The following is a 15,005-nucleotide window of genomic DNA, read 5'->3' as shown; positions in this document are numbered from 1 at the left end:
ATAGAGGAAAGATAAATGTTAAATAAAATCAGAGATGTTGAGGTTGCCTATATTATGTCTACTTATTTAGATTACCAAGTTTATATCTTAGACCTTGTGGCTTAGTGGCTTAGAGCATCTGTCCTAGGTGCTTGCATACATGAGGTTGTTGGTTCAACTCTGGCAGAAGGCAAGTTTGTTATAAGGTATATTTTGTGTTTAGGTATTGAACTAGTGCTCTAATAGACATGACTCTATAAGAAGGCTATGAGAACTGTGATGCTTGATTTATTATTATTTTTCCGAAATTTCAAGTTATAATCAATCCTAATAATTCCTAATTTAGGAAAATTATGTCTAATTAGAACAGGTTTAGAGGGGGGGTAAGCTAAAAATGTCTAATCCTAATCATTCTTAATTATGCATAAATAGAACTAATTAAAGCTTAATACAAAGGGGTGGTTTTCCAGATGAATACTCACGCACCCCTGTTTTATTGATAGGGAGGGGATCTGAGAGAACTGCACTATCATGTGATATCCATCCAATCATAACACAAGTTCCGTATTGTCATCTGATCTCGTCTGAGCACTGTTCTCCATGAGTGCCAAGCCTGCTACCGGATATATACAACTTACCGATAGGATACTGTTGCAATGCCCTCCGGCCTCCCTCACATTATGCCCCTCCAGCAACCGCTTCATCTCCACCTTGAAAGTGTCTGTCTCTGCCATCCAGTCAGTTATCTCCTGCCTTGTCGCTTCGAGCTTTTCCTCTAGCTGATTGTTTTTTGCGATGGCCTTTCCTAACTCTCCATGCAAGACTTTGATATTCCGGCTCATAGACTCTATGAGCATGCTGGAGACTTCATCGACTACCTCTTGCACCCTCAAAAACTCAAATTCCAGCTTGGCCATCCTGTCCTGTAAGTTCTTTGCTACAGACACTTTCTTCTCTGTTCAATTCATACTCATTATATTATCGTTTTATGTTCGAGGAGAGATCCTGACCAGTAGAAGCAGCTGCGTTGATATTCATCGGGCCCAGCGAGGGCTCCCTTGAAGGCGCACGGATTGCTTCTGCGCTTGTTCCATGAGGGATGCCTCTGATAGGTGTTGGTGTGCGAGCCATGCCAAGTACGGGTGTGCTGCGAGGCTGGGAGAATGGCCCTCAATTCTTGCTCATGGGAGGACCTAGTTGAATACTCCCTCGTGCTTGCACCCGTGTTCCCAATCTATTGTCACATGACAAAACTGCTGACACATGGGTAGACAGTGCTGATGCTGACTGCACGCCCTTGTGGATGGCCAGAGCTCGAGGTTTGACCATCGATAGCCCCAAGGACGCTGATTCCAGTGTGGGTGCACAGTCATGTGTCAGTGTCTTGTGGCGAGAATGAGGGAGATCGGGCGGCTATGAGTAGGTGAGTGTGCATGTAGCCAATGTTGTGTGAGCGGCGAGAATGGAAAGTAGAGTGGGTGTCGGGTGCATCTGTGTAATGATCGGAAGGTTCGGAGCAGGAGTGCACATTGAGGGAGCAGGCATCAATGGAGGCAGGTCTGATACAATAGCGCTGGGATCCTTGACAATGAGGTGCACCTTCTGTGGCACGTGCTTTGGATTGGGTACCGTGGGAACATCTGCAACATCAGCAACATCAGCAACAGCATTCGAAGCAGCAGCAACAGCAGCAGCAACATCTGATGTTGTTGTTGTTGTTGTTGTTGTTGTTATTGTTGTTGTTGTTGTTGCTGCTGCTACAGCAATGCCCGATGCTTGCCCTGGTAAGGACATCGTGTCCAATGTACTGTTTTCAGTGAGCTCATCAGTCTCGCAGCCATAGGCTTCTCACTGACCTTTTTTCAGGAGCAGTGTCTTGAACAGGTCCTTTTTTCGAGAGGCAGGCTTCCCTGTCACTGAAGCGCCACACTGGTGCGTCCCCGCTGTCTGTGAATTGGTGGGTTGTTCAACACGACGCTTCTTCGGGTCGTCACAATGTGGCAATAACAGAACTCAGTCCATGGGACAGAGAGTGGATTGTTGAGTGCCTGCGGGGCAATGACGGAAAGTTCCTTGGTCTTCCTGGTACATGCTCTTCTTTCTCGCTAGGTTGTGGCTCTTGGTACTGATAGATGACTGTGTTTCAAGCTATGGGACAAGGAGGAGAAAGCGAGGTAAGGGCGGTGGGGTGCCCTGTTTACACGGGCACCATCATGGATCTTTATGTGTATTCAACTTCTATCAGGGATTCACGCCTGATGTTTTTTGGATGGGTTGTTTTGTGGATCCTTTTGCCTGTAGGATCTTTATGTAGCCTCCAATGGCTTTATTGTATTTTACTAATATTTAAATGTATTTTATGTATATTTATATAGCGCTTTCAAAAGGGATAAATGTTCAATATTGAGCTCTAATAAACCAACAATATACTGAGAATATACCTTGCCTCGAATATCCCCTAGAGATATTTGAGGGATTTTGTGACTATACCTTGGATATACCACGAATGTACTGAGGGAGGGTCTGGGGATATTTGTGGTATATTCATGGTATATTCCTAATATACCACGGATATCCCTAGGGGATATTCGAGGCAATGTCCGGTGACCGCTGCCAGGCCCCGTGAAGCTCCTATAAGGATTTCCCAGAAAATTAGCATATTTGAGGGCAAAAATAGGCCAAATCCTTCCCCATTTTTTGCATATTTCTGGGTTGATTTTGCACCATGTTTCCTGGTTGTTAGCATATTTGTGCCCGATTTAGGTCCGGTTAGGCCTACGGCATTTCCCGATGTTTTCTTTTGTCAAGTCGGAGTACATTCTCTCCCTCACCGAGAGTGCAATTCTTTCTCAAGGCAAGCTCTCTATCAAGCAGATGTTGATTGCTCGTTAATCCCATCAGTCAGTAACCTCAGTAAAGTTGCAACGGACCGTCATGCTAGATCCGAAATTCTAGCGTGCAATTGAAGATACGGAGAAGGAGATGGAGGGGAGCTGCTGCGAAGGCAAAGAAGATGACAATTCGAGAGGCTTCACACTGTGTTCGACTAGCACAGGATACTGACCCGGACTTCTGAAAGCCAAAAATGGATCATGAGCTCCATTGGCAAGAGACCGTGAGGTGGGTTCTCCTCGTCTTGTCATCTGGTAAGTCTATTTGATCATTTGAGGGACACTTGTTGATATTGCTGGACAGACATTGTCCCGAACCTCCCTGCAAAGAATGTGAATGCCATACACAACCTTTGTAAAGGCTCTTATGTGGTGATGAAAACCAAGACAACGACAGGCGCTTGTTTCTATATTGGTGACTCGGGTCCTTGATATCTACAAGAAGGGCGCCAGTAAGCGGCATTGTTCCATCGACACGGCTGTCTCCACAACAGGTCTATCGTATCCCTCGCTTCGTGTGTATCTGCCTATGACTTTGGTAAGTCATATCCTTATAATTCTCTGACAGATGATCCTAATCTTTCATAGTCACATGGACTCTTTACCGTTGGGAGCTCCGATGAGTTGGAGTCCGATGAGGAGTCAGCTCTGGGCCCCGGAATCTCAAGTTCCATTCCTTCTTTCTATTTTTCATTTCTCGACAACCGGACCGAGGTGCACACTCACGCAAAGGCTTCCCACATGCTGTACCACCTTGGTTCCAAGGCACTGGTTGGAGACCAGCGAGACTTAATGCGCTTGACACCGATAGCAGGATCAAGATGGAAAGCTCTCACACAATCTAAGGTGAAAAAGGTGATTTTGGCACCGCCCAAGCCTGTAACTCCTGGAGATCAGATAATAGCACAGTATAAACATTGTCATGTTCATTTTCTATTGATTCTTTGTTGTTTGCGAGAGGAACTCGACGCCGCAGGGGTTCTGTTTGCTAATTTACTTGGTCTTGAACAAAGCGTGACAACGCGTGACAAATATGACAAATTGTGACTACCCTTCCCGGTTTTAGCATATTTCATGGGCGAAATGTCCAAAAAGTTAGCATATTTCTGACTGATTTTGGGGTATGTTGACCGGGAAACCCTTATGGGGCCTGCGCCGCCACCATTGTCCTCGACTCCTCGTCGCTCACGAAGCATGATGCCTCACACGACGTAGACTGCCAATCGCGGCAAGCTCAATGCACTAGGCTGTGATTCCCGTTCGCATCATCGTGAGGATACAAGTGTTGTCTATGCGGTGCACTACCGACCTCTGAATCAGAACGCCTCATGTTGCTTTTGGCGCCAGCTTCGCATCGCCGCTGTCTGAATTTGGTGATCGAGCGCTCTCACCCCCACCTACTGTACTTGCTGGCCCATTGCCGCCCAAAAAAAAAAGTCCTCTGCAGTTCCGTGAGTTACGTTTCAGATATCTCTGTCGACAGCAGGCTCATGATCTCGCGCAATTGGACTTACAGCAACCCTCCTGACTCTCAGTCGAGCATTCGGTTGACAGTCACAGGTGCGCATTCGTTGATCGAGACCTGATCTTGCTCTTTTCATATCACCCATCCCCAACAGTTGTTCGCGCTTTCGATCTCCCCAAGATTTCTAAAATGGTACGCCTTGGTCGCAGGAGCAAAGACGGTAGATTCTATGTCGTACTGTCTGTTGATGGACAACGGGAGAGGGCCAAGATCGCTGACTCAGGCAGTGCTCCCGAGTGGAACGAATCTTTTTGTTTGTGAGCATCTTCCTTTTCTGTCGCTTTTCAGGCCCTTTTTTGACACCGGCTTCATATCGCTGATCTTAGTGAGGCCCATCAATTCTCAGTTCTAAAGCTCGACATCTGCGCCCACCGTAAATTCAAGGATACGCACATCGGCGGCATCGTTGAATCAATAATAGCTTTATGGCCTTCGGTACTTGACGGTGGGAATCGCGGTCAGCGCTGATCTTTCGTTGATCTTGCTCGCAATCCTGAATGTAATCGTACCATGAACACGTTCCTTAGACTTCACCGAGACGATCTCTGAGGGAACGAGTGCCCGTGTCGAAGTACATCTTGAGATCAAAATCGAAAGTTCGCAAACAGAAATGGCCAATATCCGTAGAAGCGCTGAGGATGTCTTATTCAACATGCAATCCCCCACAAAACCTATCGCCTTGGCAATCAGAGCTTCAGCAGCCGCTCTTGAACCTGGGAAGGAGTTCGTCGATAATTCGACGCCTCTCTTGAACAAGGTCAAGATATTCTATGACTTGATGGACGGTATCGCTGAAGTATGTCGTGACCATACGTATCCGACTGCGCGTAACTCACATATGAGCTCTTCCAGGTGCATCCGTACGCCAAAATGGCCTGGAGCATCATATCGATACCACAGAAGGTGCGTTTATTATCAACCTTGATAACATGGCCCGTGATGATGACGGAACGTCGCTGTCGTCGTCGTCATGATGATGAAGATCATGAGCACACAGATGGACCGCGACGATCGAATGCATAGCCTCTTTGCGACCATGAACTCCTTTTACAACATCGTCAGTGACCTAGAAAATGAGCCCGAGATGAGACACACTTTACAAGACCTGCTGCAACTAGCAAAACAAACCACGGAATGCTTATACTTCATCCGTGACTATGCAAAGACCAAGAGCTTCCGTGAGCATGATCTCACGTCGAATACCATTCTCCTGGCTAACGCTCTCCTCACAGTAAAACGAACAGGACAGCAGTTGTTCGCCACAACAGATGACAAGATCGACGCATACTGTACTGTGTTTGTCAAATTCAAGGAGGAATTGTACAGCAGAGTGGCCGTTCAGACTATGATTGCTGCGAAGAAGACCGAGATTGTCGTAACGCACATCCTTGACAACGTGGAGAACCTTGGTCTGTGAAATACGCCCACGATGATTTTTGGACGCATCTGACAGCTTGTCGCAACCACCGATGTCAATTTGGACGACATTCCGTACGCGAATGTCGCCAACTTTGACGAGTCAAAGGGATGCCTGCCAGGCACTCGTGTAGACATTCTGGAAGAGATTGCTAATTGGATCAACAAGGAGGATGCTCCCCGCACCCTCCTGCTCTCTGGTGCCGCGGGAACTGGCAAATCCGCTATTGCGCATACCATCGCCCATCGCTTCAAGAACATGAATCGTCTCGGATCTTCTTTCTACTTTGTGCGTAGCCAGATCGATCGCGGCCCAGGTAAGCTGTTCCCGACTGTGGCTCGTGATTTGGCCGACTTCAACAAGGGCATACGTCACGCGCTACACGAGGTTGTCAAAGACAATAAAGCACTGCGTGTCACGTCCAAGATTACCCAGCAGTTCAATAACCTCATTCTCCAACCTGTCGCGAGGCCTACCATGACTGGACCCCTCGTCATAGTTATCGATGCTCTAGATGAGAGCGGGGATGCTCAAGCTCGCGAAGACTTGCTTCGGGAGCTGGCCAGCAAAACCAAAGCCCTTCCCTCCAATTTCCGCATCCTCATTACATTCCGCCCAGAACCAGATATCATGCGCGCGTTCCAAGCCTGCGACCATGTCATATTTAAGAGCATCCACGATCTTTTGCCATCATCGACCGCGGACGACATCAGATTATACATCCATGATCGTATACGTCCTTATGATGTAGATGGCATCGACGAGGAATGCAGGCGCACGCTCGTCTCCAGATGCGAAGGGTTATTCTAGTGGGCATCTGTCGCTTGTAAATTCATCAAAGGTGTGGGGATGCCAGGATCCAACCCTAGGGAACGATACGAGCTTCTTGTCCAGGGTACGACTAGCGAAGCCTAGCGTCTGGATGATCTGTATAGAGCAGTTCTGTCACATTTTTTTCAGTCGGGAGGCTCTTTGGTCATGGTCAGATTCAAGCGCGTCATGGCCCTTGTACTGACTGCATTTGAACCTCTCTCTGTTGAATCATTGAACCAAATCCTCCATGCTGCCAACGACGGAAATGCAGGATTTAAGACGAACGTCATCCTGGACTACATGGGCTCTCTGCTAAGCGGAGTGACCGGGAACGATGCTATCCGTCCTTTGCATACTTCATTTCGCGATTTTTTGCTGGATCGTTCTCGCAGCGTTGACTTCTACATAGACACTTCAAAGACTCACGTAGACTTCACGGTCGCCTCATTGTACATCCTGAAGAAGGAACTGAGGTTCAATATATGCCACTTGGAATCCTCACATGTGGCAAACAAGGACATGCCCGGCCTCGCCGATCGTATGAAGGAATGTATACCGGCTCATCTGTCGTCCTCTTGTCGCTTTTGGACGAACCATTTGCAAGCCATAGCCGCAACTCACTCTCTAATCTTCAACTGCTCGAAGACGTGGAAGTGATACTCTCAGACAAATTTCTTTTCTGGCTCGAGGTGATGAGTCTTCTCGAGGCCGTACCTGGGGCCGCGCAAGCTACACATTTTCTTGTAAAGTGGAGTTCGGTACGTTCACTCTCGTCAAAAAAACACCGGGCTGAATGTTCATAACATTATGTGATTGCATAGTGTTTAGATTCTGGCCAAATATCTGAAATGGCAATTGGTGCGCATGCATTTGTCAATGCATTCGGGTTCCCAATGGCACAGTCTACCCCGCACATCTATCTGTCTGCCTTGCCGTTCGCTCCACAAAGCTCTACTGTATTCAAAAGGTTTGGGAAGGACTTTCTTCATGTTCTGAAGGTCTCGGCTGGGGCCAATAACCACTGGCCAGCTGCCCAACATATCATATATACAAGGGATGTAGTTGAGTGTCTAGCCATCTCGCCCGACGGGTCATGCATCGCGTCAGGGTCGTACGAGTCAACAATATGGGTGTGGGATGCGACAACAGGTGCTGCTTTGGGCGATCCTCTCAAGGGACACAGAGATTCGGTCAGATCCGTGGCTTTCTCGCCAGACGGATCGCGGATAGTGTCAGGCTCGGATGACAAGACCATCAGGGTATGGGATGCGGCAACGGGTGCTGCTGTGGGTGACCCCTTCGAGGGACATACAAATTCGGTCAATTCTGTTGCTTTCTCACCCGACGGGTTGCGGATTGTGTCAGGCTCGGACGACAACACCATCCGAGTATGGAATGCGGCGACGGGTGCTGCGGTGGGCGACCCATTTCAGGGACACACACAATCCGTCAATTCTGTGGCTTGCTCGCCAGATGGGTCGCAGATCGTGTCAGGCTCATATGACTCCACAATTCAGATGTGGGATGCGGTGACATGCGGTGCTATGGGTGACCCTATCGAGGGACACACAAATCTGGTCAATTCTGTTGCTTTCTCACCCGACGGGGCGAGGATCATGTCAGGCTCGGGGGACAAGACTATCCGGGTGTGGGATGTGGCTACGCATGCTACTATAGGCGACTTTCTGGAGGGACACACAGATTGGGTCATATCTGTTGCTTTCTCTCCAGACGGGAAGCGGATCGTGTCAGGCTCGAGAGACAAGACCATCCGGGTGTGGGATGTGAACACGCGTGCTGCTGTTGGCAACCCTCTGGATGGACATGCAGATTTGGTCAGATCCGTTGCTTTCTCGCCGGACGGGTCGCGCATCGTGTCAGGCTCAGCCGACTGCACGATACGGGTGTGGGACACGGCGACAGGTGCTCCTGTGGGCGATCCTCTCGTGGGACACACAAATTGGGTCCATTCTGTTACTTTCTCGCCAGACGGGTCGCGGATAGTGTCAGGCTCGTCCGACAGCACGCTCCGGGTGTGGAATGCGACCATCGTTCGGCCTGCCCCGATCTACAAGGTCGGTGGCCCCAGATGCACTGTTGCGCTCAGAAACTAGCAGTACTCTTTCCACAATTTCCAGCATGCATCCCAGTAAGTTGGTAATTTGTCATTAACCGACTCGTACAGAGTCTCCTGTCTGACTTGAACCTTTCACAGCCTCCATTCTCATCTCGCCTCATCTAGAACACGCACTGCACCTAGATGTCCTTTATGAGTCTGCGCCAGGGTCTCAAGGGGACTATCGTACATATAGACACACGGACAGTGATGGTTGGATAGTGGGTCCAGCATCAGAACTGTTATTCTGGGTGCCCGCCGCGTACCGCAACAAGTTATGGCCCGGTTCAAGGCTGAAGATTGTCGCAGGAAGGGACTATATGCAGCTGAACCTCAGTCAATTTGTCCATGGAAATTCGTGGCAGCAGTGTTACCATCCTTCGCAGCCGCCCTGATTCAGATCAGAGTCTTTCATCTCTTTCCGCTATGTACGAAGTACTTAGTTTCTAGATGCCGTGCTTTGTGATATATTGACCCGATCGTTCTGCCCGCGTTCATTCAAAAATAACGTCTATCAGTTCCAAGCAGCAGCCCGCTTAGCACTTCAGTGGAGTAGAGCGAATCGCGAAGTTACATGGCATATATAGAGCGCAGCTGAGGTAGATGCTCGCGCATTGAACTTTCAATGGAGACCTTTACCATATGCCATCTGGGCAGAGCCGAACGGTGCACCAGCGCGTCTACAGTTGATAGTCGTTGACAGCAGCAGACAGAAGCGTCGGCGCTGTCGATTGAAAAGCCGTCAGATGCACCTCACAGAGCGAGCGTCACTACGTTTGCAAGCGAGCCTACTGTAGCGTTTCGTGATGTGATGTGACCTTCGCAGGGAGCGAGCTGGGTCCAGCGCTGATCTGAGTGCGATTGATGGACCCTGTGGGGGGTCTATGCCGCGACTACGATCCTGGCAGACTTACGGCCAAAGGGACAAGGGAAGGCAGCGAACAATTGTGGATAGCAGAAGTTAGCCATCGAGCATAATTCGATAGCTATGAAAGAGCAGGGCAGGAGATGGGTGCTAGGAAGAGAGATAACGAATAGGGATGCGCCAGTATTTTTAGCCTCAAGGTTTCATGCGCGATGGAGGATTGGCGGGATCTTGAGACATATGCAAACGGAGTAGGCGCATCATCGAAGAGGATATGAAAGAGAATCCGCACGACGGATTTGCTGGTCTGTGGCCGCGGGTGTTTGCGCATGTATACGCGGGAGGGTGGGAAACGGGCGCCACAATTTCGGGGACAGAGCGCCCTGCAAGCAAGGGAACTGTGCCATTTTCTCGACCTTTTCGCCTACTTGTCATCGCCATGCAGGACGGCAGGGCTCCCAGAATAAAGAACAGGGCTGCGGCAGCCGTTCAGATCACTGCCGAGCAAATCCTTCGCGAGGTTGGTCCCAATTCCACACCGGCTTGTGCTGCGCTCACTTAGCGTTCTATCAGGCTCAAGAGCGTCAAGAGACACAATTTCGTGCTCCAAAACAGCGCGTCGAAGACTTTGAGGAGCTTCACGAGTATCGCGGCCGGAAACGAAAAGAGTTCGAGGAGCGCATCAGGCGAACGAGGGGGAGCGTGTGAGTTTCAGCTGCTCTTCATAACCCTCCCTCGCCTGACCCGTGACCACAGCAAGGAATGGCTGCAATATGCCAACTGGGAAGCCCAGCAGAATGAATTTCCACGCTCGCGCTCCGTCTTTGAGCGTGCTCTGGACGTCGACGCCCGAAGCGTTCAGCTATGGCTCGCGTACTCCGAGATGGAACTCAAGTCGCGGAACGTCCAACATGCGCGCAACCTCTTCGATCGAGCCGTGACGCTCCTCCCACGCATCGACCAAATCTGGTACAAGTATGTGTATCTCGAGGAGCTGCTTCAGAACGTTGCTGGGGCGCGGCAAGTGTTCGAGCGGTGGATGGCGTGGGAGCCGGATGACAAGGCATGGCAAGCTTACATCAAGCTGGAGGTGCGGTACGAGGAATGGGATCGAGCGAGTGCGATCCATGAGCGGTGGGTGTCGGTGAGGCCGGAACCGCGGGTGTGGGTGAAATGGGGCAAATTCGAGGAGGAGAGAGGCAAAGTGGACAAGGCGCGAGAGGTGTTCCAGACTGCACTTGAGTTTTTTGGAGATGAAGAGGAACAGGTGGATAAGGCGCAGGCAGTGTTCAGCGCGTTCGCCAAAATGGAGGTTCGTTTGAAGGAATTTGAGCGTGCACGGGTGATTTACAAGGTACGTTCATTAGCTCTTTGTCCGTCTTGTGCTCATGATCTTCGCAGTTTGCCCTCTCTCGTCTGCCTCGATCAAAATCTGCCAACCTCTATGCTGCATACACGCGATTCGAGAAACAACATGGTACACGAACATCGCTTGAAACCACTGTCCTGGGCAAGCGGCGCATCCAGTATGAGGAGGAGTTATCGCATGACGGCCGGAACTATGATGTTTGGTTCGACTTTGCCCGGCTGGAAGAAGGCGCCTATAAACAGCTGCGAGAGGAAGGGTCGACGACTGAGGAAGAAGAAGAGTCTATAAGCCGAGTACGAGAGGTGTACGAGCGTGCGGTTGCACAGGTCCCTCCAGGGGGCCAAAAACGACATTGGAGGCGTTATATATTCTTGTGGCTGTATTATGCTTTATTCGAGGAGATGGAGACCAAGGTAACCTGCATTCAACTTTTACTGAACTTCGTTAACCCGTTTGTCCATCAGGACTATGCACGAGCACGACAAATTTATCAAACAGCTATTCAACTCGTGCCTCACAAGGAGTTCACTTTTGCGAAATTATGGCTGATGTATGCAAAATTCGAGGTGCGGAGACTGGACCTTCCAGCTGCGCGAAAGATTCTCGGAACGGCGATTGGCATGTGCCCGAAGGAAGCCCTCTTCAAGGGCTATATCCAACTCGAGTTCGACGTAAGCCACATGGTGTTTCTCAATTCGCGAATTGACCGTGTTGCAGCTCCGTGAATTCGACCGCGCACGAACGTTGTACGAGAAATACCTCGAGGTACGTTCCTCAGATCAGTTTTTCGCGCCATTTCTGAGGCTTGCCATAGTTCGATCCCACCAACTCCCCCGCTTGGATCAAATATGCCGAGCTGGAGACGCAGCTCGCGGACTACTCCCGCGCGCGGGGCATCTTCGAGCTCGGGGTGTCCCAGACGCCTCTTTCGATGCCGGAGCTCCTCTGGAAAGCATACATCGACTTCGAGGTCGAGGAAGGCGAGCGGAAGAACGCGCGCGCGCTCTACGAGCGTCTTGTGCAGACCAGCGGCCACTGGAAAGTGTGGGTCGCCTATGCGCTTTTTGAGGCGCAGGATATCCAGCTGCCACGAGACGAGCGGGAGGAAGAGGAGGAGGAAGAGGAGGGCGACGAAGAGAAAGAGGTCAAAATGGTGGAGGGCGACCTGGAGCTCGCACGGAAGGTGTTCGATCGTGGGTACAAGGACCTCAAGACCAAGGAGCTTAAGACCGAGGTAAGCGATCATGCTATCGCCTCAACTGTCATCTACTGATTCCTCCAATCTCGCAGCGAGTGGCTCTCCTCCAGGTCTGGAAGAACTTCGAGGAGAAGCGCGGTACGTCGGAGGATGTCGCGCGCGTGCAGGGCATGATGCCCATCCAAGGCAAGCGGCGCTACGTCGACGAGGAGACAGGCCAGCTTGTCGAAGGTGCGTCTGAACTTTCCTCGCGTGACAGTAACCTTGACACTCGTGTCGCACAGATTACGATTACATCTTCGCCGACGACGAGCGCGAGGCCAACCCAACCTCCTTCAAGTTCCTCCAGAATGCCCACGCCTGGAAGGCCGCGCGCGCTTCTGGTGCAACTACGCTGTCCGGCTTCACCGCCGCATCATCGGCTTCGAAACCCAGCGAGGTCAAACCTGCACCTGTCGCGGAGAGCAAGAAGGACGACGCGATGGACGAGGACGTCAGCGACGTCGCTAGTTCTCACGGTGGCGACGAGCCAGTGTAGCATAACTTTCACTGCTTCATTTTTTTTATTTCTTTCGAACTGCAGAATCCGATGCTCGTTTCACGCTGATTTGAACAGGAAAGACGACTTAGGCATGCGTCACCGTGCTCAGACAATATGAAGTTATCGTTACAAAACTACGTGGTACGTGGCCAGTACAGATGAGGCGGCTCGGCATCGCAAAAGGTGCAAGTCATGAAAATAGGCGCAGATAGAAGTCATCGAAAAATCAAAGAGTGTGGTCTCGCGGGGATCATGCGTTCACGGAGTCAATATTCATGGGACCGTCCTACGAGCTGCCGTGTAAGTGCATATATGAGCGGAACGCATACATGCAGAAGGAACGAAAGAAACTGACTGTGGAGTCGGCGGAGGTGCAGAGGGAACTTTGGGACTTGGTGGAAACGACACTCGGATCTGTGTGTAAGACGGTAATGTTCCTCGTCAGATCCATTAAATAACGCCAATGTAAAGCTGAACATACCATGGCAGAGGTGCACGTCGACTTCTTCACAACGAAGGGATCGATCGGCACGCGCCGCTCATGTGCAAAGGTCAGAGGCGAGGGCGTCGTGCGCACTGAGTCAGGCGGGGTTGGCAGCGCGCCCCTCGGAGAGGGAGTGTCGAGGACAAAAATCCTGGGCTCGCGAACCATCTTCTGCACGTACTCGTCCGCCACCGCCAACCTGGACCGCAGATCGAGCATCATGTCGTGGACAGGCCTGAAGCCACGGATCTTGTCCTCCTCCATTCGCACACGCTCCAGGTGGACATGGCGAGCCATCAGACCGAGGGAAAGCCCCGAGGCGCGCTGCAGGTCTAGGGTTCCTTGTTCGAGCTGCTGGCACCGATCCTCCGCACATTTCATGCGCGCCTCCAGAATCTCGTGTCGGCACATAAGATCAGCGTGGCCCGAGTGCAACAGGTCGTATTTCGTCACTGTTTCTTTGAGGATAAGAGCCGTTTCCTGTGTCTGTGCCGTGGTTTGCTGATTCAAGAGCCGCAGAGTTTCGTGAATCGTTTGCAAAGATGTGAGCTCTTCCGCCTGTGCCCGAGCGCGGGTCTCCAGCTGAATATTATTGTCGCAAGACTGCTCGTAATCGACGAGGAGCGCGTCGTACCGCGCTTGCAGGTTATTATATCTGGTGCGAGCAACGGCGAGATCTGCCTTGGCCAAGAGCGAGTTCTGACTAGCTCGAGCGTTTTGACCAGCCAGAAAGCGAGAGTAGCGCCAGAGCACGGTCATTTGAGTCAGGAGGCAGCGAATGGCCTTCGACCTGCAGGCCTCAGATTTCTCCCGGTAGGCAATCCAAGCATTAGCAGCAGACTCCCGAGCGCGAACTGACCGGGTGTACTGGATGTGCAGGGCCATGAGCTTCCGTGAGAGATTGGCAGCGTTGTCCTCAGCGGTTATCAACTTTTTCTCCCGCTCATCGCTCTGCACTTTGAGTATGTGGTTGTCCAAGCTAAGGCTGTTGCATTTGTCGGTCTTTGCTTTAAGATCTGATGTGAGACGCGTAATGGTTCGTGTCGCCTCTGCCAGGTTCTTCATGAGAATCCTAGAGAAACGGTGGAGAAAGCTGAGAGAGAGAAGAGCCTCGCGAATATGTTCAAGACGCGTCTTGCGCTGAGTGGGATCCAAGCCCAACAAGGAAGCGTCCGACTGACGGATAATCTGCCTGATATGGCTGTTTGCGGTGGCCGACTTATGTTGCTCGTGGGTCAAGCGGGACTCCAACAGCTTGCAGTGTTTCTCGGACGCCTCCGCTCGAGAAGTGATTTCGGTCAGTCTTTCTTCGAGCAGATTCGCCTTGGATTCAGCTTCCTTGAGTAAACCAGCGATCCTTTGGTGGTCATCCTAGTATATAACGACGTCAGTTATTAATTTTAGAGTATGTACAACATGGGTTACCTACCTCGGATGTATGCTCGATCATCGGTCGTCGTTCGTGGTCCTCAGGAGCTTTGCGACCATCCAGCAACGACAAAAAATGTGTGCAACCAAGGAAGGCAAAGGCCCAAACCACAAACCCGGAGTATGATGAAAGAGGTATAAAACTCCGGATGTATACAATACCCTTCAACGTATCAACACGCAGTGATCCCAACCAAATACAACGAGACGACGTACTGTGAGATTGCCGAGACACATGCATGCGGAGAAGGCCAACAAAAAAGACATATATGCAGCCATGGTAGTTCAAAGAGTGTAGGTCTTTTAAATGAGCGGCGTGTCGATGAGTGAAGGAGGAGAAAAGGAGAAAGGAATGGTGAAGAGGAAGGTCGCTTGATCG

The 15,005-nt window shown here is 50.7% G+C and overlaps 5 protein-coding genes across 5 annotated transcripts; 3 read left to right on the top strand and 2 right to left on the bottom strand.

Annotated features, from left to right (window-relative positions):
* Positions 1-289: 289 nt before the first annotated feature.
* HETIRDRAFT_429487 (uncharacterized protein) lies at positions 290-896 on the bottom strand (the record flags this gene model as incomplete). The annotated part of the gene is made up of 3 exons (XM_009552403.1): positions 290-316; positions 462-500; positions 618-896. 3 exons carry the CDS (start codon positions 894-896, stop codon positions 290-292), a joined length of 345 nt encoding a protein of 114 aa, XP_009550698.1.
* Positions 897-3,064: 2,168 nt separating this feature from the next.
* HETIRDRAFT_421316 (uncharacterized protein) lies at positions 3,065-3,302 on the top strand (the record flags this gene model as incomplete). The annotated part of the gene is made up of 2 exons (XM_009552402.1): positions 3,065-3,125; positions 3,175-3,302. The coding sequence occupies 2 exons, from the start codon at positions 3,065-3,067 to the stop codon at positions 3,300-3,302; spliced, it is 189 nt and encodes a 62-aa protein (XP_009550697.1).
* On the top strand, positions 3,065-9,208 carry HETIRDRAFT_446239 (uncharacterized protein). Its single transcript, XM_009552401.1, has 21 exons — positions 3,065-3,125; positions 3,175-3,203; positions 3,268-3,322; positions 3,365-3,408; positions 3,459-3,778; positions 3,937-3,991; positions 4,086-4,140; positions 4,191-4,321; positions 4,387-4,430; positions 4,490-4,652; positions 4,722-4,852; positions 4,923-5,191; positions 5,248-5,298; positions 5,393-5,791; positions 5,849-6,469; positions 6,564-6,707; positions 6,773-7,175; positions 7,271-7,383; positions 7,447-8,704; positions 8,733-8,774; positions 8,841-9,208. The coding sequence occupies exons 10-21, from the start codon at positions 4,525-4,527 to the stop codon at positions 9,134-9,136; spliced, it is 3,855 nt and encodes a 1,284-aa protein (XP_009550696.1). The 5' UTR covers positions 3,065-3,125; positions 3,175-3,203; positions 3,268-3,322; positions 3,365-3,408; positions 3,459-3,778; positions 3,937-3,991; positions 4,086-4,140; positions 4,191-4,321; positions 4,387-4,430; positions 4,490-4,524; the 3' UTR covers positions 9,137-9,208.
* An 837-nt stretch (positions 9,209-10,045) lies between these two features.
* On the top strand, positions 10,046-12,779 carry HETIRDRAFT_388667 (uncharacterized protein; the record flags this gene model as incomplete). Its single annotated transcript, XM_009552400.1, has 9 exons — positions 10,046-10,126; positions 10,180-10,310; positions 10,363-10,960; positions 11,008-11,388; positions 11,440-11,646; positions 11,693-11,740; positions 11,790-12,209; positions 12,266-12,404; positions 12,458-12,779. 9 exons carry the CDS (start codon positions 10,046-10,048, stop codon positions 12,709-12,711), a joined length of 2,259 nt encoding a protein of 752 aa, XP_009550695.1. The 3' UTR covers positions 12,712-12,779.
* Positions 12,780-12,987: 208 nt separating this feature from the next.
* Positions 12,988-14,905, bottom strand: HETIRDRAFT_326667 (uncharacterized protein; the record flags this gene model as incomplete). The annotated part of the gene is made up of 4 exons (XM_009552399.1): positions 12,988-13,128; positions 13,196-14,569; positions 14,628-14,789; positions 14,843-14,905. 4 exons carry the CDS (start codon positions 14,903-14,905, stop codon positions 12,988-12,990), a joined length of 1,740 nt encoding a protein of 579 aa, XP_009550694.1.
* Between the last annotated feature and the right edge of the window lie 100 nt (positions 14,906-15,005).

Source organism: Heterobasidion irregulare (genome assembly GCF_000320585.1).
Source record: "Heterobasidion irregulare TC 32-1 unplaced genomic scaffold scaffold_10, whole genome shotgun sequence".
In the NCBI taxonomy this organism is placed as follows: domain Eukaryota; kingdom Fungi; phylum Basidiomycota; class Agaricomycetes; order Russulales; family Bondarzewiaceae; genus Heterobasidion; species Heterobasidion irregulare.
This window is presented reverse-complemented; position numbering and strand designations above follow the sequence as displayed.

What these genes read in the sequence shown, in the direction of transcription:
- HETIRDRAFT_446239 (XM_009552401.1), top strand. Translation starts at nt 4,525, where the DNA reads ATGGTACGCCTTGGTCGCAGGAGCAAAGACGGTAGATTCTATGTCGTA. An exon ending in TCATATCGATACCACAGAAG is followed by an intron (nt 5,299 to 5,392) that starts GTGCGTTTATTA and finishes ATGAGCACACAG; the next exon opens with ATGGACCGCGACGATCGAAT. An exon ending in TAACGCACATCCTTGACAAC is followed by an intron (nt 5,792 to 5,848) that starts GTGGAGAACCTT and finishes CGCATCTGACAG; the next exon opens with CTTGTCGCAACCACCGATGT.